Below are 22,892 nucleotides of genomic sequence, written 5' to 3'. Positions count from 1 at the left end.
TCACTTTTTAATGATTTCTGAACCAGCCAGCCGACACGTGTTCCATCGCATTTGGAAAAGTGTTTCCGCGACTCCTCAGGGCTGAATTCTAAGTTATGGTGAGAGAGAAGGTCGCTCCACCGGTGATAATTCCGACCCGGCAGGGCCCTTGACCTGTTGTGACAAATACTCGATGTAATGCACACAAAGCGAAATGTAATCCTAGGCGAATTTTCAGTTAGGATACAACGTCAGTGAATTAGTTTGTATGTATCCCAAAAATTGTAGTTAGCGCGAGGCGTAATGAAGAGGTTGCGCCTGCGGCGATAAATCAAATGCAGTAAGCCCGGGAAGGGGTAAATGGCGTCTTCTTGGAGCGGATAACTCCGTGCTATCTGGTAGTTGTGTGTGAACTGACGATCAGTCTTCTCCCGGGTCGCCGTGTTCCAAAGTGTGGACGCCCGGAGGAGTCGGGGAAACACTTTTCCAAATGCGATGAAACACGTGTCGGCTGGCTGGTTCAGAAATCATTAAAAAGTGAACTGTAGTGACATATTGAAAGAATTTCTTATTACCATTCTCAAATCTATTCAACAGCTGCAGACAGACTTCCAACTGCACAAGACACAATTTTACAAGTAGCTTCTGCTGATACACGCGATCCCCCCTCTATTCACTCACTTGAAACAGTGCCAGAATTCCATCCCCTCGTGGACATACTGTGCACGGGTACCTCGGAGCACATAAGATACGCCAGCTATATCAAACATTAACCACCCACGCCCATACACCACTCTACATAGGACATGGGAGGCATGGTTAAAGGACCAACCTGATATGACGGACGATGACAAAAAGGAAGGCCCTGGTCAGCGGCGGTGTCCTCATGTTACAGAATATGTGACATCACAACGCACGCCATTACATTGCATGCCGTTGCCACGCCAACTTTTACATCTACTTTCAGTCAGGGAGAGCTGGAAGTTGGAATAGATTAATTTTCTATTCCAACTCCAGTGTGTGCAACAGTAGGGAAGGTGTTGGAGTTAAATCCAGCACCTTCTACCCACTCCTGCACACCTTTTTTGTTGCAACGCCATGCGATGTAACTGCATGCATTGTAACGGTTCCGTAGTAAAGGCTGTTTCCCCACGTTACAACCTTATCCAATTTAAATACATACACCACATATACTACACTCGATAACGACTATGTCAGATGGGGGCCACCCAGTCACCAGTGTGCCTTCATTGTGAGAGAGAGGAGGGGACTTTTCTACACACCGTTTGGAATTATAGTACGCTAAAACCATTCAGGTGCAGGGTGGCATCCTGCTTAGATCAGGTCCTGTCGTGGGACCTTTTGTTTGACCCGCAGCTATTTGTATTACATAGTACAGATGGGATTGGCGGGAACAGATACAAACAGCACCTGCTCTTTTTGGCCCTTACCCTTGCAACACGGGATATCACCCAGCAGTGGAAGGGGAGTATGCCTTAATGTACCTGGTGGGGTCTAAAACGCTCTGTGTCAAGTTTATAATGTTTTGTCTGAATGTTTGCAGGGGTTACAGTTTCACATGGATTTATTGGACAATCAGTATCTATACAGCGGGCTATGCCCTTTCTGTACCCGGAAAAAACAAATATTTTTATTTTTATTTTATTTTTTGTTTTTTTTAAATGATAATTGTATATCCTCATGATATTATAAGTATTGTGTGTACTCTTTCTAGTTTCTGTCTGTCTCATTGTCTTTGTATTTGTCGAACTGTAATATCATTGAGGTCTGTTGATGTGCTCCTACGCCCTGATTCCAAGAGGAACTGAAGAAGGGGGTAGTATTTTCTACATCCGGTAAGAACCATTACGCCTTACAGGGCTATTTAGATCATATTTCAAGATTTTCAGACTGGAATGGTGGAGTACACATTTCTGATGGTGGCTTCCTGGGCCACGCAGAGCTCGGAACCTGCCACACATCAACTCACCCAAGCACTGCTCACAATGGGCACTGGTTGTAGGTTAATAACATGGCTCACTAAACCTCTAATCACCCATACGCAGTTGTCCTTGCAACCCCTGCGAGATGTCTGGGAGGCTGAGTTTGGCAGAACACTTCATGACAAGGAGTGGGAGAGGGCCTTGGCATATCTGCGAAGAGTTTCCCATAACACCCACCTAAAACTGAAATCTGCATACTTCACAGGGCATACTTATCTCCAAAACAGTTGGCCCGCATCTTCTGAGGCGCCTCCAACGTGTGCATCAGATACAACGCCGCTGGGGCTGACCGAAGGTATGTCCTATGGGACTATCCACAGTTAGGGCTATATTGGTCGGCTACTCACTCCCTGTTGGAACGACTGAACAACTCACAGCAATAACTGGCATCTCAAGTTGGGAGGTAGGAGCCCTTGACTTATATAGTAGATCATGCAGACGCCCAGTTGAGATGCGCTTTCTGGAGTTGGCCGTTATAATAGCAAAGAAAACAAGTACCGAGGGGCGCTAGAGGGCGCACTGCGGAATGGTTGTCTGAACAGGCAGCTCCGCCGGACAGACTGATCATTGTGCTATTATTATCACATAATGCTCCCGAAAATGTGATTGCGACACGTCCAGAGGTGGCTAAACAGGTGGAGAACGATCGGTGAAAGTCTGGGGCCCCGAGGAGCAGGTCATCGCGCCGGAATTTATGGAAGTTTGAAGCTCCGGAGGTCGACGAGATCGAAGCAAGATGGCGGTTGCGGTGCCCCGGACCTGACGGACCGGGCGCGTGAGTGTTCATGGAGACTCTACGCGATGTCGGCGCTGTGTGGCTGCGGACTGACACACGCTAGCGGTAAGGCGCATGGGTCCTACAATTATTCACGAAACAAGAGGGCTCTAAATACACGCTGAGCGTGGGTGCGCTGCACAAGCACTGCGTCGCTGAGACACTCGGTGCCCTTCAGCGCTTACATCGGACTGCGACTCATGTATCACGCTTTCAGCTTTAATTCACCCACACATGAAGCGCCCACAACACGTAACCCCTTAACGGCGCTAACAGACTCAAACATCGGCAAAGTGGCAAGCGAGATTTTGGCGCGCAGACGGCTCGCAAGATGGCGGCGCCCATTGCCTGCAGCAGCGTCGTTATCGGGCACCATACTACATCGGAGGTCACCAGACTAGCTGTGTTGCTGCGGTATTAACCACACGCTGCACGGGACACAGCAAGGCACGTTAGAGACACCCCCAACCTCGGCGAAGCCCCGTGCACTGCCACCCTGCACATGTCCTGGCTACACTGCGCTCCCCAAAGGCGTTCCGCACCCTCATGGCACAAATAACCACCCGGAACTAGGCGGCTGACTGCGGGGACGCACTCAGTGAAGCGTGGTGTCTATGCCTCTGGACGAGGGGATTACAGGCAAAGAGGCGCGTCACACCACATCAGCGTGACGGCGGTGAGAGACCACTGGATCTCCCTAACCTCATGTTAGTAGTGCCTCGAGGCCAACGGTGACACACGCCTACAACACCCGGGACCAAGGCAAAGAACGCGGCACTATAACGGACAACGCAGCACAGATGTCTTGCGGTATGAAGCGAGGGTAAAAAAGTGCTGCAGTGCGACAATCATTACGATCTCCATTATGCGCGACCTGTTCACAAGCAGTAGTATATGCAGCACAATCTAACTCCATGGCAAATGTACAACGCTCGAACTACTAATACAGGGGAACGGGCTGTTGGCAAGCAGGTGCGGTGCACATTCCTGGGAGTGCGTAGGCCACGCAAGGAACGCACTGCAGTGCAAGCTGTGAAATAAAGTTCACGCAGGGATTCCCGACCATCGATTCGAGGCATGTGGGACGTGCGGTGAGATCTGAGTGGGTGTGGCACGTCGAGCACGATCTGTAAACTGCGTGCACAGGAGGGAGACCTCTGCCAGACAAGAGTTTGCTTGGAGGCCACTATCGGACTGGGAGATATGTTCGTGTGCCGGCCCTAAAGCAACCGCATGTTTTCCACGAAACTACGCACGACAGACCAAGGCGCAAGCGTTGACTCACAGAGCACAGCGGTCAATTGCCGCGGCACCACCAAATCGCAGTGATCGACGAACCTGATCCAATAAAGTCAGCCTACTGCACTGTACCGCACTCTGCTACGACTAGGCAGGACTAGTCACAAGATGGGCAAACCAGACAAGCAGCAGCCTAAAATTAGCTTCGAAACCTGCAGGACCACCAGGACACCCTCATCACACTCGGATACCAAAGCGGAAACATCAGGTGCGACGGCGAGCAACATGGAAGTTATTCTGAAGTCTATCCAATCCACACTACAAGACATGAATGGCAAATTGGATCATCTCACGTCCAGAGTCGACAACATGGCAGCGAAAATGGACAAGCACGGCGAGCGGCTGGACGAGGCGGAAACACGAATCTCTGCTGTGGAGGATGAAGCACGAACGAGCACGTCCAAATGCACGGGATTCGAGAAGATATTGGAAGTCATCAAATCCAAGTCAGAAGATTTGGCAGCTAGATCGAGACGCAACAATATTCGCATACCGGGGGTACCAGAATCTACAAACACCGGGAAGATGGAATTGTATGTGGAGGAACTATGCACAACGCTTTTTGGAAAAGACTCACTGTCCCAGGTGTTCATCGTGGAACGGGCCCACCGCACATTGGCACCATGTCCACCGCCAGGGACGCCACCCAGGCCGATTGTCGCACGAGTACTGAACTACCGAGACAGGGACGTGATTCTGCGACTTGCACGCGACCACAAGGACCTTACGTTTCAAAACAACAAGTTAGAGTTCTATCCGGACTTTACAATAGCGGTCCAACAGGCCCGCAGAGAATTTAACACGGCAAAAGCCAAGCTGCGTGATCTGAAGGTGGAATATGCTATGCTGTACCCTGCACGGCTGAAAGTGACTTGGAAAGGAAAATCAACGTTGCTCACCTCACCTAAAGCGGCCAACGACTTTATCAAGAAGATCACTTCCTCACGTAGAAATGAAAGAGGCGCGACCAGGAGGAAGATATTGAGTGAAAGGTCATACCTAGCAAATGCCACAAATGTCCACATAATGGAACAGAGAACTAGCCATACCTAGTGGGATGCACCGACTCCACCCCACAAGAACTCACGGGGTGAACAAAACTCACTGCCAACGGCGAGCCTGACACGGTGAACAGGTGCTTATGCTGATCTACGGATGTGTGAAGGGGTGTGAGTCGCACACAGGGAGTTGGTGACACGAGATTTTAATCCACGCACGGATACGGCGAAAACCTGGTAAAAAACACACTGAAGGCATTTTATTGCACGTGATGCGCTCCACAGGGCAGATGTTGAATGTACACGCAGGTTGATGCAGGGGGTATGTACTTTACACTCAGGTTCAGCTTCCACCCACCCACAGAACTAGACATCGTCGAACTTGATGATACATGGTGGAAACCACTGGATTTGCCTGGAACTAGACTACGATGTGGGTGCACCAAAGTAACGATCTAGACCAGCGAACTTAGACATTGTGCATAAACGCATGATTAATAACGAATGCACCAAATACTGTATTTTACCTGTTACTCCAGCACAGAGAGGGCGGAGGGTGGGGGCGCAATCAACTGTGTCAATGCTGTTTTGCAGGTACGGGTCTGCTTCCCACCTCACGTACTGCACTTGCATGCGTGAAGTCGGCCCTCGGTCACTTGAAATCACTTGTCCTTCTTTGTGTAACAGTTGTTTATACTGGGTCTACCCCTCCATCGTGCTCGCATGGTAAGTGGCTAGAAAAGGGCACTTGCAGCTAGTGGTGTTGACAGATCGCTGTTTATACTGTAACTAAATGTTAGGTAACCACCTACCGTTCATTCACAGACACAAGACGAGAGTTATCACTGTAGTCCGTCCACATCCGACAGTTCGGATGGAGACGTGTTGCTCAGGCGGACCCCCACATGGGAGTTCCCCAACACAGTTCTATGCAATGGGATTGTTCGTACGGGGTATGGCCTCAGCAGGTTTGGGCTGCTGTTGTGGGTGGGGGGGTGGTTGGGGGGTTATGAAGTTACTAGTTATGGATCAAACCACTTGAGATGCACTGCCTACTTCCGTTTATGTTGTATATATTGCTCTCACTGTGATGCTAACGACAAATTGATGCATTGCATTATGCAGGCATACGGCTGGCCCTCGCACGGTTACAAACCTGGAACACACTACAGTTTCACATGGCTGTGACAGATATAAGTGCCAAACAACTTAATCTTTTAACATGTAACATTAGAGGTTACACCAATCCCAAGAAAATTCGCCAAATATTCGCATCACTTGACAGATGGCATATAGACATAGTTATGTTTCAAGAGACACATGCTGCCCCACATATGCACACCCAGGTCGGGAGGAAATGGGCTGAATCAATACACTCCTCCAAATACTCTTCCTATGCTAGAGGAGTTTCCATTCTGGTGCGAAAAGGCACACATTTCACTGTTGATGCGGTCAAGGAAGATACAAATGGTCGCTACGTCATACTAAAAGGCAGGGTGAGGGGCAGACAGGTGACGTTAGTTAACACGTATGGTCCCAACACAGATGACCCGGAGTTTTTTAATGAGATCTGGCAACAGCTTTGTCCCGAAGACACACATACTCTGTTGTGGGGTGGGGATTTTAACATTGCACTCAATGACAACATGGACAGGTCGGGCAACACGATCGAACATCACACAAGGGCCCGCGACAAACTACACGATATAATAGATGAATTAAACATCAAGGACTTATGGAGAGCGCGACACCCATTAGAGAAAGAGGCCACGCACACGTCAATAGTACATGGCAGCTGGTCGCGTTTAGATTACTGGTTGGGATCTGGAGATACACTATTGTGGACCAGCGCGATAACACACTTGCCTAAAACACTATCGGATCACAACCCGGTTAAGCTGTCCCTGAACATCGCCAATTACACGCCTCCTCCATATAGCTGGAAATTTAATGCAGCAGCGCTCACAGATATAATCTATGCAGACACAATCGAGAAAGCAATTTGTGAATTTTTTCTTCTCAATGAGGACTCCACAGACGACGCAGGCCTCTTGTGGGAAGCGTTCAAAGCCACTATACGTGGTGTGTGTATTAGCACGACCGCAGGGATATTGCGTGATATTAGAACACAAATATCCAGATGTGAAACTAAGTTACAGGCACTGGAGAAACACTACGAGACTTCACACCAACAATCAACCCTTAGTGAAATAAGAGACACCCTAACAGAACACGGCCAATTTGCAGCGGATGAAATCAAATATCTCAGTAAAAAGCACATTGCAAGAGCATACGGGGAGGGAGGACGTCCGGGGAAGGTGTTAGCGGCTAAAATTTGTGCGGGCCGTAAGTCAACTATCATCACACAGGTGAAGGGAAAGGATGGTGTATCAGCATCAGTATCAGCACTGAAGACACCATCCGCACGATGAACTCCATCCACTCCGGATCACCGACCGACCCCTGCCCTCACCACGTCTTCAACAAGGCCGACGCTGTCATCGCACCCCACCTGCGAGACATCATCAACACATCCTTCGACACCGCCACCTTCCCTGAGAGCTGGAAGCACGCCGAACTCAGCGCTCTACTCAAGAAACCCACAGCGGACCCCACCGAACTCAAGAACTACCGCCCAATCTCGCTCCTACCGTTTCCAGCCAAAGTCATCGAGAAGACCGTCAACAAGCAGATGGCCGCCTTCCTCGAGACGAATGGATCCCTCGACCCCTCACAGTCCGGCTTCCGAGCCAATCACAGCACCGAGACCGCCCTCATAGCCGCCACCGATGACATCCGAGCCCTGATGGACAACGGAGAAACAGTGGCCCTCATCCTCCTAGACCTCTCCGCGGCATTTGACACTGTCTGCCACCGCACCCTAGTACAGCGCCTCAGCAACGTCGGAATCCAGGACAAGGCACTGGAATGGATCATCTCCTTCCTCGACGGAAGAACACAGAGAGTCCGCCTACCACCGTACAAATCAGAGGCCACCGAAGTCATCTGCGGCGTCCCCCAAGGATCCTCACTGAGCCCCACGCTGTTCAACGTCTACATGAGCCCCCTCGCGGCCATCGCACGCCAACACAACCTCAGCATAATCTCCTACGCCGACGACACCCAGCTGATCCTCTCCCTGACCAACGACCCCGCCGCCGCCAGAGCCAACCTGCACGAAGGGATGAAAGAGGTAGCCGAGTGGATGACGACCAGCCGCCTGAAACTGAACTCGGACAAGACGGAGGTCCTCATCCTGGGCTCTTCACCCTCTGCCTGGGACGACTCCTGGTGGCCCCCCGCCCTGGGCACCGCACCCAAACCGACAGACCATGCACGCAACCTGGGCTTCATCCTGGACTCCTCCCTCTCCATGACCAGGCAAGTCAACGCCGTCTCCTCGTCGTGCTTCAACATCCTACGCATGCTACGGAAGATCTTCTGGTGGATCCCCACCGAGACCAGGAAGACCGTCACCCAGGCCCTCGTCACCAGCCGACTGGACTACGGCAACGCCCTCTACGCCGGTACCACCGCCAAGCTCCAGAAGAGACTCCAGCGGATCCAGAACGCCTCAGCCAGACTCATCCTCGACATCCCGCGAACCAGCCACATCTCCGGACACCTGAGAGACCTTCACTGGCTCCCCGTCAACAAAAGAATCACCTTCCGCCTCCTCACCCACGCACACAAAGCCCTACACGACCAAGGCCCAAGCTACCTCAACAGCCGAATCAACTTCTACGCTCCCAAACGCCACCTCCGATCAGCCAACCACGCCCTCGCCGCCGTCCCCCGCATCCGAAGAGCGACTACAGGAGGAAGGTCCTTCTCCTACCTGGCCGCCAAGACCTGGAACTCCCTCCCGGCCGACCTGCGCCTGACCCAAGACCATCTCTCCTTCAGGAAGAAGCTGAAGACCTGGCTGTTCGAGCAGTAGCGGCACCCCCCCCTCCCCCAGCACCTTGAGACCCTACGGGTATGTAGTGCGCTCTATAAATGTCATTGATTGATTGATTGATCTTATACGGATCAACAGGGCATTCTGCAATGCTTTGTTCAAAATTACGGTGAGCTGTACAAGTCATGTCCAGTGGCCACAACACAAGAAACTCTGGACTACTTGGATGATATTGCTATTGCATGGCTATCGGACGCACAGAGACAATACCTGGCCCTTCCTGTCACGGTAGAGGACGTTACTGAGGCGATCCGGACCCTACCGAACGGCAAGGCGTCAGGGCCGGACGGATTCACTTGGGAATTCTACAAGAAATACGCGGATCTCCTGGCCCCCCGTCTAGTCGCCATGTTTGGGGATGCACATGAAGCTCAGATATTGCCGGCTACATTGCGGGAAGCTATGCTCATTGTATTACTCAAACCGGGAAAAGATGAAACGGACTGCGCCTCATATAGGCCTTTGTCGTTACTTAATGTGGATTCAAAGATCCTTGCCAAAATTCTAGCCACGAGATTACAACCGCTTATGCCTAATCTAGTCCTTCCGGACCAATCTGGGTTCATCCCCTCGAGGAATACAGCGCACAACACTAGGTCGTTGTTCGCAGTCTCTCACTACCTCGCACCCTCGACTAAAGCGGTGGCAGTGATGTTGGACGCCGCAAAGGCCTTTGACTCCATTGAGTGGTCGTATTTATTAACTATACTTCAGAGAATGGGATTTCCCCCCATGTTCACACAATGGATTCAATTACTGTACACTCGGCCTGTTGCTAGAGTCAAAATCAATGGTTACGTATCAAATGCTTTTAATATAGAACGCGGGACGAGACAGGGATGTCCACTCTCCCCCCTCCTTTTTGCCATCGCGCTAGAACCCCTAGCGTGTTTGGTCAGGCAGAGAAACCATCACCTGGCGCTCCAGTTCCCCAGCAGGCCACTGCATATCTCGCTGTACGCCGACGATATGCTTCTATATGTGCGGGATCCGGCCAAAAACCTGGATCCGCTACTTAGGTTGTATATTAAATTCGGAGGTTTCTCTGGCTTACAAATAAACTGGGACAAGTCCCTGCTATTCCCACTAACAGACACGACAACGCCACATACGAGCGAATATCCGTTCGAATGGCACACGGACCCAGTGCGCTATCTAGGAATTTGGTTCCATCGTGACCCGGAACTGGTGATTAGAACGAATTACGGCAGGGCCATAGACAATTTGGAGGACAGGGTCAAGAGGTGGATCCAGCTTCCACTGTCATTGGCCGACCGCATTGCAATTGTTAAGATGGTGGTTCTCCCTAAGCTCCTGTACCTATTCAACAATATACCGATACAGCTGCCAAAGGAAGTATTTAATAGAATGACTAAACTAGTGTTACAACTGATCTGGGCGGGTAAACAAGCACGCGTTAAACTGTCGATACTGACACTGCCACATGCAAGCGGAGGATGGGGAGTCCCGGATCTACTGCTGTATTACCTTTGTACACAGGCGCATTACGCAAATCACTGGTATCACCCGACACCTTATGTATCTCATGTGGCGGTGGAGGAGGGGGATGCCAGTCCGGTCCCACTCGATGCTATCATCACTCACAACAGGCCCCCATTACATGGTAAAGACATCAACACTATTGATGCTACAAATGCGGCCTGGAGACAACTGGGCAGACTGGCGGACAAACTTCCACTCTACGCGCCAGCGTTGCCGTTACATCACCATCCCAATCTCTCTGTTACAACAGAATCAGTAGGCATGAATTTACTAAAACGGGTAGGAATAGTGAATATGGGGGACCTGTACAGGGACGGTGTATTCCTATCTGACCAAGATTTAAAATTCGTGCAGAACCCCACTTTACTCTTCAACTTCACAATACACAGACTAAAAGGCGCGATCAGGCAACACTTTACCATGTTCCCGGCAGAACCGCCTACATTAGATGCACTACAGCTTGTTCTGACATCACCCAATACTAGGCATCTCGTATCACGACTTTATGCACAAATGCAGTCAGAAATAGGTCACAAGGCTACGCGAGCACGGGAAAGATGGGACATGGTACTAGAAATACCACTTACAGATAAAGACTGGGAGGTCACGTGCACACTGACGAGATTACTCACACCAAATGGCAACCTACGAATTATTCACTTCAAATACATCCATCAGGTGTACTATACCCGACCAGACTACATAAATTCGGCCTGCGTGTAGATGCAAAATGTAAAAGATGCGGATATGATTCAGCCGACTTTATACACTTAGCTTGGCAATGTCCAAGAATACAACAATACTGGACTGAGTTGGTATCTATGTTATCTGAAATGGTGGGAGTCACTGTAGACTGTACAGCACGCTGCTGCTTACTGGGACTACTGGGTGCAGTGACAGCGACGAAACGCCGATTCTGTGCGGTGGCACTGTTACTGGCTAAACGACAGGTGTCAATGCATTGGGAGAGCAAAAAATCACCATCAACTAAGCAATGGCTGAGAGATTTGGTTTATTGTCAAGACACTCTATGTACATACGAAGAAATGTTGCCAGCTAGGTCTCGCCGAAAGACTATTGGGTATACCTAACAACGTACTTGAATGCGCACAGTGCGGATTAAGTGTATTCCAGGCGACTTCAAAATGCTGCTATGGTCTCTTGTTACTGTATTCCAGCACATTTAGGATCACATTTGAAATATCGCGACAATGTACTCTGGTTGGGGAGAGCAGTAGTGGAATGATCCAGTTGAGTTGATTTGCTGTTTACTGTTTATAATGTATAGAGTAAAACACTGAGACAAATAGCATAATACACGCGGCCGGCCCTCAGTGGTTGTAGGCGACTTGCTGTGTGATAACGAAACGACACGGTACCGGGGCGTGACAGCCCAAGGCTCGCATGAAACAGTACGCTGCCGACCTTATACATTAAGGATGTGGGCTTTCAGCTGTGTTATTTTATCACGCATATGTTTAATAAAGGTCTTGGAACAAAAAAAAAAAGAAAACAAGTACCGCCCACTGGAACTTACACACTCCTCCGAACCCTGACCAAGAGAGGTCCTTGTTCACCCTCTTGGCATTAGCTGAAGCGGTAGTGTTACATGACGAGGACGCTAGTGCAGTGCGCTGGAGACTGAAGGCCCTTGCTGGTAGGTGCTACTCTCTAAATTGACAGACCCATATTTGGAGTCAACCCCAGACTCCCCTAACACAAGTTCTTGAACTCTACCACAAACAATATGTGCCCCTTCCACATTTAATTTAGCCCCCCTCTAGGCCTATATTGCGTTCATTGTCTCCTGGCAATACTCACTGCTTTCTTTTCTCTACCCCCACCTTTGCTCCACCACCTCAATCCCCTGCTCTTCCCACCACTCCGACGAGAGAATCACAGATTCAACCATTTGAAGCCATTTTAGACAACTGAGCTTGATGATTGTTTCCAAAGAAGGTAAACAATTTATTAGTACATGCATGTACTTGTTATATGTTTGTTCAAAATCCCAACAAATAAACCTGTTAAAAAAGAGTACAACCCGATTTTCGCAGGTGAATAAAAGAAACAGGTATTATTTTCCCATCACATGGTGCACCTTTGAATATATTACATAAGGCATTTCAAGATCATGTGTGTAAATAATAATGTGTTTATTTTTTTTATTTTTTGACTTGCTTAATTAAGGGAGAATGGTGTGTGGTCTTCAGATCTGAATGTTGGAGGAGGCAGAAGAGTAATCTGTCGCTGTGCAACCCTAGAGGGTTGTTTCTTGGCTGTCAGTCAAACCAGTGCCGTTAATTTTACTATTTGGTGTAATGGCTGCCGGAAGTAAACATTTTACTTGAAGATTTTAGAATACCACGTAAAATAAACTTCCTGTTCGTCTTGTTACTGCTTCCTGAAATGCCAGTCCCTTTGCATTGGCCTCTCTCCCATAATACGTGCAGCTTCCTTTCACCACATAGAAACAGGATCTCTCCTCGTGACATGTGAGCTCTAAAACCCAGTAATGCACCTGAACACAATCGAATAGCTCGTCAAACAAAAATCTCCCACGGCTTGGAACACATTTATATGTGAAAACCAGTTGGAGAGGTTTACCAACTTCATTTCAGCACGTTACTTACTGAACCTTGCGTTCCCGTGTGTGTGTTCCGTTGGAAGCCATTTTCTGCTTTCAAGATTTCACTTCAATGGAATAATGTAAAACCTGTCTTTATTTCATGAATTGGTATAGAAAAAATAAAATGAACCCTATCTTTTAACAAAAATGTACCCCTGCTGCTAACTTTGATTATGTACTCGGAGGTCCTGGCCTGGCAGTTTGGAATAGACTGCTCCCATGGGGAGAATGATCAAGACTGATTTGCAGATGGCTGGGTCCAAACTGGAGGCACGTGGTGAACAAAATAACTATGGAGTGTTTGAAAAGTTTCAACACTCCGTCCATCATATTATTTTGTGATGTTGCTATGTGCGCCCTAAGTGGCTAAGGCTATGCCCATGAATGGGCCCCTTGCTCGCTGCGCAACTGGATTCAAGCCAGCCTGACGGATGAGGGGTGATACCTCAAAACCAGTCCCAGGATTCTGGTTTCTGGTTCAGGGAGAACCTGACAGTTTGGACTAGACTGTTCTCATGGGAAGCAGGGTCATGCAAAGCAACGATGGATTAAACACAGGATTAAACCCAGATCTGTGAATGGGGGTGAGTGTTTGAAAAGTTTCAACACTCCATCCATCATTTTATTTTTTTATATTGTTGTGGGTGGGAAAAGGCAGCACACAAGGGTGCGAGCAAGCAAGGAGGGTAGTAAGCCATGGGTGAGCTGCAATGGGGGAGGAACATGGACTTTGAAGTTGGGTACTTTAGGGAGAAGTACATGGGATGTATGTCATGAGAACGCGGGCTTTACCCCGCACTGCCATTACGACGCATCCATTACAACGCAAGTCGTTACAACGACTTGCGCTGTAGGTGCTGGATTGTGGAATAGTTTAATTTTCTATTCCAACTCCAGCCCACGAAACAGTAGGGAAGGTGTTGGAATAGAAAATAAAACTATTCCTTTACCAAGAGCGCCCTCCAGCGCAAGTCGTAACGACTTGCGTTGTAATGGCAGCGTCGTAATGGCAGCGCCGTGTAAAGCCCACGTTGTCATGGCTGTCTCTCAGTACATGAGGGGGGGAGCAGGAAAACCCATTAACTCTCATGAAGTGGTTAATGCAGAAGAAAACAAGCATTTGCAATGCAATAGGTCTCGCACACGCAAGCGTTTGAGCTAATGGCATTGTAAACGACAATGCCATTTATTTACGTGTTTTGAAAACCTGCAACCGGTGCAGAAACACTCACTTTTTACTCATAGTCTTTGCTTATGAGAAGTAAGGCTGGCAGTAAAAGAGTAGCAGTTACTGCCAGTCTTGCTTCTCATAAGCAAGTACAAAGTGTGTGTTTACGCACCTCTAGCAGGTTTTCAAAAGACATACATAAAAGGCACAATGCCAATAGCTCAAACTCTTGCAAATGCAAAGCCTATTGCATTGCAAATGCTTGTTGAGCTCTGAAGCGGAGGTGGCAGCAGCAACAGGAAGGCAGAGGCCTTGACGCCAGGCCATGCGTTTCAAAAGCAGGAGGGAGAAGGAGGCAGCTACAGCCAAAGCAAACCTCGGTCTTTGAATGCACAGCAAGTGTGGCAAGATGAGAGCAAGATTTACAGACTGTTTACAACTCTGTAAACCACAAGCACTGGTCTTGAGTGCTCAAGGTTAAAGAAAGAAATAGTGCTCACAAGCTCTAGGTAACAACACATGTAACTGGGGCAGGCTTTGCAAATGTGTAGGTCTAAGAAGTGTCAGTTGCAGCAGTCCAGCTGGGAACTTGTAGGGCTGCCTCTGGTGCTTGTTGTGTCCCTGTAGCTCAGAACAGGAGGTCAGACAGCTGCCCCTTGGAGTCACTCTGATAGTTCTAGGTTCAAGGAGATGGTTCTCTCTCCTTCAAGCAGCAATGTAGGTGTCTAGCAGAAGTGCAGTCTTCTGAAGAACAATGCAGGCCTCAAGCAGTATGGCAGTCCTCTGAAGAATATGGCAGGCCTCAAGAAGGAGGGCTGTTCTCTGGTGGAAGCAAGGCAGTCCTCTAAGAAACAAGGCAGGCATCAAGACCAGGGCAGTCCTCTGAAGAGCAAAGCAATCCTCAAGCAGCAGGACAGAATTCTGGAGTACAAGGCAGTCCTTTTGTGGTCTTCCGCAGGTCCAGGAGTGCACTCAAGAAAGGCTCTGATGGGCCTAGCTTTGAAGCTGAAGAAACTTCTAGAGTTTCCCCCCACAGTGGGTTCTGGAATTTCCTTCCTCCCTCCCCAGGCTCCAAAGAGTCTGGGGTGACAAAAGGAGTTAGTCTTTGAAATGTAAGTGGCCAGGGATCAGTTGTGCCCCTTTCATCCAGGCAGGATGGTCCTCCCAGGCCAACCCAGGTCCTAGTGTTTACTATCTTGGGCCAATATACATTCCTGAATGGCAAGCAATTAATAGGCCACGGTAGCTGTACACTCCTCGAAGACCTCAGAAAGTTTTGGGCAGGAAAAGGCAAACTTTCTAAAAGTGGCATTTTCGAAATTGTAATCTTAACTCTGACTTTACCATTAAATAGGATTTTAAATTACAATTCATTTGAGTCCAATATGATATTTCTCCCTGTTCCCAAACAAATGTTAGCAATTATTAAATGTAATAGGCAAACCCAGAGTTATCCTATGGAAAAGGTAGGCCTCACAGTAGTAAAAAACTAATTTAGGAGTTTTTCTCTACCAGGACATGAAAAACTTAAAAGTGCATGTACGACTTTTTAAATATAATGCACCCTGGCCAATGGGCTTTTTAAAGCCTACCTAGGAGTGCCTTATGTGTATTAAAAATGGTGCCTCAGGACTACCAGATATGCCAGTTTAAAACTGCACATTGGCTGCAATGCCAGGTCTGAGAAATGTTTTAAAAGGCTACTTTAGTGTGTGGCACAACAAGCGCTCCAGGCCCACGAGTAGAATGTAATTTGCAGGCCCTGGGTACATGTAGTACCGCTTTACTAGGGGCTTACAAGTAAATTAAATGTGCCAATGGGGTGCAAACCAATTGTGCCATGTCTGAAGGAGCCAGCACAAGCACTTCAGCACTGGTTAGCAGTGGTATAGTGCACAAGAGCCCTAAAGTAAACAAAAATGGGTTCAGAAAACAGAAGTGGTAAGGTAATTTTTTTGCGGGATACCCTGCAGAGAAGGCCAAGTCCCAAAAATTCAACCTATTTTAACCGGTATTTCCAGATAGTTATTTAATATTTTTATTTATGAGTTTCTCTAGCTATGTGTGTGGCCTTGACACTTCAGCGGCACCTATGTGATTACTGTTTATATTTATCACAGCCTCCTGTCTATAGTGATCTTACAATTTGCATAAAAACACAAAATCTACACTTTTGTAAGAATCTGGCTATTTTTAATACAGTTCCTGCGAAATATTTTAAGAGCTGCATATCTTCCTCCCAGTATCATGTTGCCCCTGACAGCATCCGACCTTCTACAGGACTCACTGTGTCCTGTACATATGCATTGTTTGTGTCCTGTGCCCTCTTCCCCATATTATCATGTACCCAGTACCACCAAACATTGTATTGTACCCTCTGACCCTCTTGTCCTTGTATTTCAATCAAATCTCCTATGAACAACCAGACGGTATGACCAAATACTACCATAATAGATGGACAGATCATCTACTAACTTGTGGATAACATGACTGACAGACAGTGGTGTTATTCTAAACATAACTATTTCAATCATGAAAGCCACTAAAAAGCCTTAATAAAGCACAGCTATGCTCATTTGATCATTAAAGAATTATTTTGCACAGCAACAATAAACAACATGTGTGACTTATTTTGTAGAGGAGGATCACAATGTATTTATAAGAATAAAGAGAACATTCATAACAAAAAATTAAAGTATACGAAAAATCCATTATTGAAACAAAGTGCTATCAACCTAAATCCCATTGGATAGCGTTATAGAGCTATAGTTATTATTGGGGATTTGTTCCGTTTTTTGTTGGTCTTGGTTGCGACTACACAGCTGTTACACACACCATTTGTTAATAATCTACATATTGTGGACTTAGGGTCCCCCTTTCAACCAATGGCTTTCCCTGTTTCGGCTGTTGGTTTGAGATTTTGTCAATCATGTCTTGGCTAAGCCCAGGAGCATTCATCTCTCACCAAATTCTATGGGCTGTTAGATTGCATCCTTTATCCTCCTTGCATTTAACTGTATGAGGAACTACTTTACAAATATTATCCTTTCTGTCCGCTCCTGTCGACTTCTTCCTGTGTGCCTGGCTCTAATGACCAATGATACATGCATTTGCAGATTAAACCTGTTAGTTTTACCAATTCTTGTTTTTGATTTTGATCAACACAATAAAAAAATGCCCTTTTCAGTATTATAAGCTCCTCAAAATAATTCTGTCATAAATGCATTCTTCTCTTTTATAGTATGCATAATCGCATTGAGCAGTCAGCAAAAGCTGGTTCAAATGGGATTCTGCTTATCTTTCATAACTAAAAAATAACCAAATGCTGTCCTCCAGCATACATAGCGTCAGTTCCAAAAAACCACATGCATCTGCTACACTCAAGTGCCTGGTTCAAAGGACTATTTATACCAGTTTCTCAGGCAAAGCATGATTCAAATCAAATCAAAAAGTCTTTATTTCGATTTGTTCAATCATAAAAGACGATTACAACCTTAAGCATTTTCAAAAAATGTTTACAATTTAAAATTTGTAAAATTACCCTTCACTGACAGCTAGTAAAATCCACAGTTCATCACTTCGTCTCTCAATTAACAATTATTATTGGCCAACCATGAATCTAAAATCCATAGATTACAATCATTAAATAAGTTATGTTAAAAAGAAGACATAAATTTTAAAAAAATTCAAAATTCATCACTAGGTACAGTACTCACTAGATACATTTTACAGTTTCAAGTGTCAAGTATCATTAGGCCAAAATTACTGAAGGCTCATTTTACGGGCCCGAATTATCCACATCCAGTGGAGAAATTTAGCTATGGCTATAACTACGGCTTGGGAGTTGTCAGTACGTAAAATCCAAAGCATGATTCATCCTTTCTGCACACTCAAAACTGTTGTGGATATCTAAAAACTTTCAAGTTTACAAGTGTTCACTGTATTCTGCACGTGTATGCCCCATCAGAAACACCCTTTCTCCACACTAACCCTAAACTTACTTCTGCTTACAGTCTACCATACTACCCTCCATCTACAGACGTTAAAGCTTGCACACCTGATTATGGGTCTGCGCCTCTAAAAGACGTTTGGTCACACATAACGTTCACTTAGGAATGAAAAAGAGTTTGTTTTTTCTTTGTTGTTACTCTGGCCTGGAGTGTTATCTTGAGTTAACATTTACACACATCAGACTGGAGCAATCCATATGTTTCCATTGCTTTGGCACCAATCCACACACTGCCCAGAAGTCTGTCCTCCTCTAGGAGAAGGTGTATTACTTTCACTGAGAACGTATTACAACCCACAACCGAACACTGTGTAATTACATTTTACATAACTGAGAAAGCTGCATGGCTTCCCAAAGGAATTAAATATGTATTCACTACACCAATCAATTTTCTACAGCGCCAAGAGGCGCTTAGCGCTTTACAAGTCCCCTGCAGACAGCTATACATAGAAAGGCCCCTTTTTCTAAAGGAAGCAGCTTCCACCTAATAAATTAAGCGCTCCTTCAAGCAGAAGGCACCCCGCTTAAATAAACATACTTCGCCAAGGCTGAAAATGTATAATTTCTTTCTAACACATTGTCCACGTTTGTGTCTGCGCCATAATTAATTGCATGGTGGCACTGGAATCTGAAAGTCTTGCAAATCCGGAAAGTGACTCTGTTCCAAAAACATGCTCCAAAGTATCCGTGCTTTTACCACCCACAACATAAACTTCTCGTTTGTTTTCTCTTACGCAGTCTGACAGCTGATTTCATCAGCATTATGGGACAGTAGCAGTACTTATGGGACAGTATCGGTACTTGTTTGCCGGATCAGAAGAGTAATAATGTTTAAAAAAAAAGGGGTGAACTTGCTCCTTACCTCGGAATAAACGCGGCTTCATCCCCCAGCCGGAGCTGGAAGTCCTCCCAAGCCGGGTTAAAGGGGTCTCCTCCGTGCTCGTCGTCCGGCTCCTCGCCGGGGGCCCTCACGCCGGCCCCCGAGTTTCCTCTCCGCAGCCAGGGGGAGCCCCGGGTCCCGTGGAAGCCCATGGTGAAGTCCTGGAATGTGATGGCCCCGTCGCGGTCTGTGTCTAGGCGCTGGAAGACGGCCTCTGCCTCCTCCGGGCTGACGCGGAGCTCGGCGCACAGCGTCTCGAAGTCCTCCCTTTCCAAGCGCCCCGAGCGGTTGGCGTCACAGGAGAGGAAGAGGGCGCGGAGCCGGGACACCTCGTGCTCTCCTTCCATCCAGCGGGGGCTGGGACGAGGGTGCCAAAGGTGGCAGCGGTGGGTAGTAACCAGACAGCTGGCACCACGCTTCACTCCGATGATACCTGTTAGACAGCTGTGGCACGAAGAGGGAGGGGCAAGTACTCAGGAGGGCCCACGGGCGCCGGACAGAGTCACAGAACTGGTGGCGAACAGAGACCCTGGCACCACAGAGCAGGGCATCCCACCAACAGCCGTGGCACGCAGGGAGCCACCAGGGAGAGCCAGGCGCGGTGCCCACCTGCAAAGAGTGCAGCAGTGAGGACAGTTACAGAGGAGCAGCGAGCAGAGGAAGGCAAGCCAGAGTCCAGATGGGATGACCAGATGAAGTAAAATAAAAAAAAGACGCAAAAGGATAAGGGAAAAACTACCTCAATCAGTGCGATTCCCGAGGATCCTAGTATCACACGCCGTCAGCACAGGTGAAGCGCTTTATCTGGGACGCAGGGAGATACAGGGAAACGTGGCAGAAGGAAACACTGCAAAGGAAGGAAGTTTGTGTGTAAAACAGGACAGTTCTTCACCCGCGAAATCAAATGAAATGTGTTCAAATACACCACATCAATTCCATCCTAGGAGGCTTGATGAAGGAAGGTAGGACTAACAAAACCTATGTATGCACCCTGCAAAGCGCAGTTTGAAGAGCTAGCCTTCTATTGATGTTATAGTAATGTCAAAGTTCCCTGAAAGTAGTGTCACTGCCGAGGTACCAAAGACGTCCAATCCAGGGATTGCTGTCGTTGCGTTGTCCCGTTTTGTCCAGCTGTGATGCGCTAAAATCTTGCCCCATGCGTTGTTTTCGCTCCCCTTGCGCTTGTTTCGCGTCCGGCTGAAGCTGCTGAGAGAGAGAGGGAAGGACGGAGCTCCAGCGTCCCTGTGTCCGCTCCTCCTCCCGCTCCTTCGCAGGGTGCCTGGCCGGCTGCCCAGCAGCGCTTCAGCACTCGAGGCGGAATGGGAGATTAGGGCTGCGTCTCTTGCCCTTGTCAGGTTTAGCAGCCGCGCTGTTCGGAACAGAGCGCTGCTCCGGCTGCCTCGCTTTTATGGACAACAATGTAAAAAGCGTCGCAGCCGATAAGAGCCTGGCGCGAAGCTGGAACACGAGAGTGCGCCAGAGGGAAACAACACTGGTTAGTTTTACACATTCTTGCGGGCAATGCCAACCACGTAAACAGATTCTGTTCTGGCTCCGCCGCCTCTTTAAAAGCAGAACACAAACTGCGCCAGAAACAGAGCATTGCCTCTTGGGCCTGCTGTGGCTTGCGCAATCTGGAACCACCTTTGGTACCAAGTTAGAATGAGACCAGCTGCCGTATATTGCCACGTCGAGGTCCGGCTGTTTTAAGAGTGAGTGTGGTTTTAAGTGGCACTTCAATATGCAGCAGGTGCAGTGCTGCGCAGAGACCCCCCAGAGCTACCGCTGGGACAGCAAGAAAGCCCAAGGACGCATAGTACGCAGGAAGGGAGCAGTGCGTCGATACCTCGCTCTGTGACGTGGTTACAGGAACAGTTGTGATCCAATTAATTAACATCTCTTGAAGTGCAATGAATATCTCAGTGGATACAGGATGGAAGTGCTTATGGGACGTTGCCAACAGGGTGCTCTGCGGTCTATGGCATTGCAAGTACTGGCACGGTTGTCAGAGAAGAGATAAAATCCCTCTTTTGTTATGACCATAACTTTAAAAGGGCCTTTTCCCAAATAATCAACATGACCTTTGGAGATCCAAAGGACAGGGGATCTGGCGAAAGTGTTGTCTAGCCTCAGGCAGGCAGATTTCCTGGAACAAACAACACAAAGGCAGACACTTTAACTAGACATTACTCAGAAAGTCAAGAATTATCGAAAACTGTTTCATAATCCCACATTTTCTGATTGAGATATGACAATAGACTCCTTCCCGAAGGGCACATGGAGCTTTTTTCTCCGTTCACTCTCGCCTGATGGGTGCATGAACATTCAGAGAGAACAGCTGAACACGGTTTGCCACCCTGAGAAACAACAGGATCTCAAACTCTGGAGCGGACAGACAACACACCTTTGGCAGTTCACACCTGGATTGATAAAACATTACCCGTGGTGCAATGAAGGAGAGAGGATGCATGTTGGAACTCAGAGGCGCAACTAGAGCCACATTTTGGGAGGGGGGGACTAAAAAAAGATTTTTGGGGGAGGGGTGTGGGGGGGGGCTGAATCTCTAAGCAATAGGCAGAGTGTAGCTGCAGGGGCTCCTAGAAGGATTGAAACAAAACAATGCCTCATTAACAGACAAAAGGTCTTTAAAAGACCTGTGAAGTACTCGGGTGCTGCAGTGCTTTGTGCCTTGGAAGCAGTCTCATCCCGGGCTGCCACACACGATGTGTGTGTGTGGGGGGGTGTTGGCTGAAGCCCTTTTAGTCCAATGGCCGTTGCGCGCCTGTTGGAACTGGCACTTTCTGATTGGTTGAGGAGATGCCCCTGCCAATCAGAATCCACCACTCCCATCAGGGGCGGGTGATCACACGCACTGTATAACCTGCGTTCACCCTTGAGTAGTTTGGCACAGAGCAGTCAGGCTTAACACAGAGGTAATGTGTAAAGCAATGGTACAGCACTCACTCACAATAAATACCTCGAGCATCACAAAAGGGACTTCCCATGTGATGTATGTAAATAAAGTTTGTATTCAACACACACAATAATCAACACTACATGAACATCATATATTCCTGGGCATCAACCAACCAGATAGGATTTGTAGAGTGCTGCTTATCACTCCTGAGGGTATCCAGACACAGGGTGCTGCTGCTGAGATGGTTTAGTTGAAGAGCAAGGTCTTTAGGTCCTTCCTAAACTCCTGCAGGGTGGGGGAAGTACGGAGACGGAGGGACAGGCCATTCCAGGACTTGATGTGTGTGTGTGTGGGGGGGGGGGGGGTGTTGGCCAGGAAGTATGTGGGTAGGTTGTGGAAGTTTGCCCTGTGGTTGAGATAGGCTGGACCCTGGTTGTGAAGGGCTTTGTAAGTGTGGGTGAGCAGTTTGAACAGGCACCATTTGCTGACTGGGAGCCAGTGTAGGGCTTTGAAGTGGGGGGAGATGGGGGTCTTCCTTAAGAGGTTGAGCATGAGCCTGGCCACTGAGTTTTGGATGGTCTGGAAACTGTTTAGTAGTTGAGCGGTGATTCCCACATAGAGGGAGTTGCTGTAGTCCAGGCGGCTGGTGATGAGAGCTTGGGTGACAGAGCGTCTGATTCTGAAGGGGAGTCATTTGAAGATTATTCTGAGTAAGTGGAGAGTCAGAAAGCTAGAGGAAGAGATGGCGTTTATCTGCTTCCTCATCAAGAG

At 48.0% G+C, this 22,892-nt stretch overlaps 1 protein-coding gene across 4 annotated transcripts in view; it reads right to left on the bottom strand.

Moving 5' to 3' along the window:
• The window catches only part of RASEF (RAS and EF-hand domain containing), a 369,451-nt gene extending 348,825 nt beyond the window's left edge, over positions 1 to 20,626 (bottom strand). Inside the window, exons 1-2 of one of the 4 annotated variants that reach the window (XR_013607104.1) lie at positions 19,944 to 20,474; positions 19,187 to 19,813 (exon numbers count right to left, since the gene is read on the bottom strand). Coding sequence is in view for 2 of the 4 variants with exons in the window: in XM_078675838.1 (XP_078531964.1) it covers positions 19,187 to 19,551 (365 nt within the window). In the remaining 2 variants the exon portion in view is untranslated. Of the gene's footprint in view, positions 1 to 19,186 lie in introns of all 4 variants that reach the window. The other 3 variants (XM_078675838.1, XR_013607103.1, XM_078675837.1) reach the window with 3 other exon arrangements.
• Between the last annotated feature and the right edge of the window lie 2,266 nt (positions 20,627 to 22,892).

This window comes from Lissotriton helveticus, chromosome 2_1 (assembly GCF_964261635.1).
Source record: "Lissotriton helveticus chromosome 2_1, aLisHel1.1, whole genome shotgun sequence".
NCBI lineage: Eukaryota > Metazoa > Chordata > Amphibia > Caudata > Salamandridae > Lissotriton > Lissotriton helveticus.
Note: the sequence above shows the minus strand (reverse complement) of the source record. Positions and strands in the feature narration are given on the sequence as shown.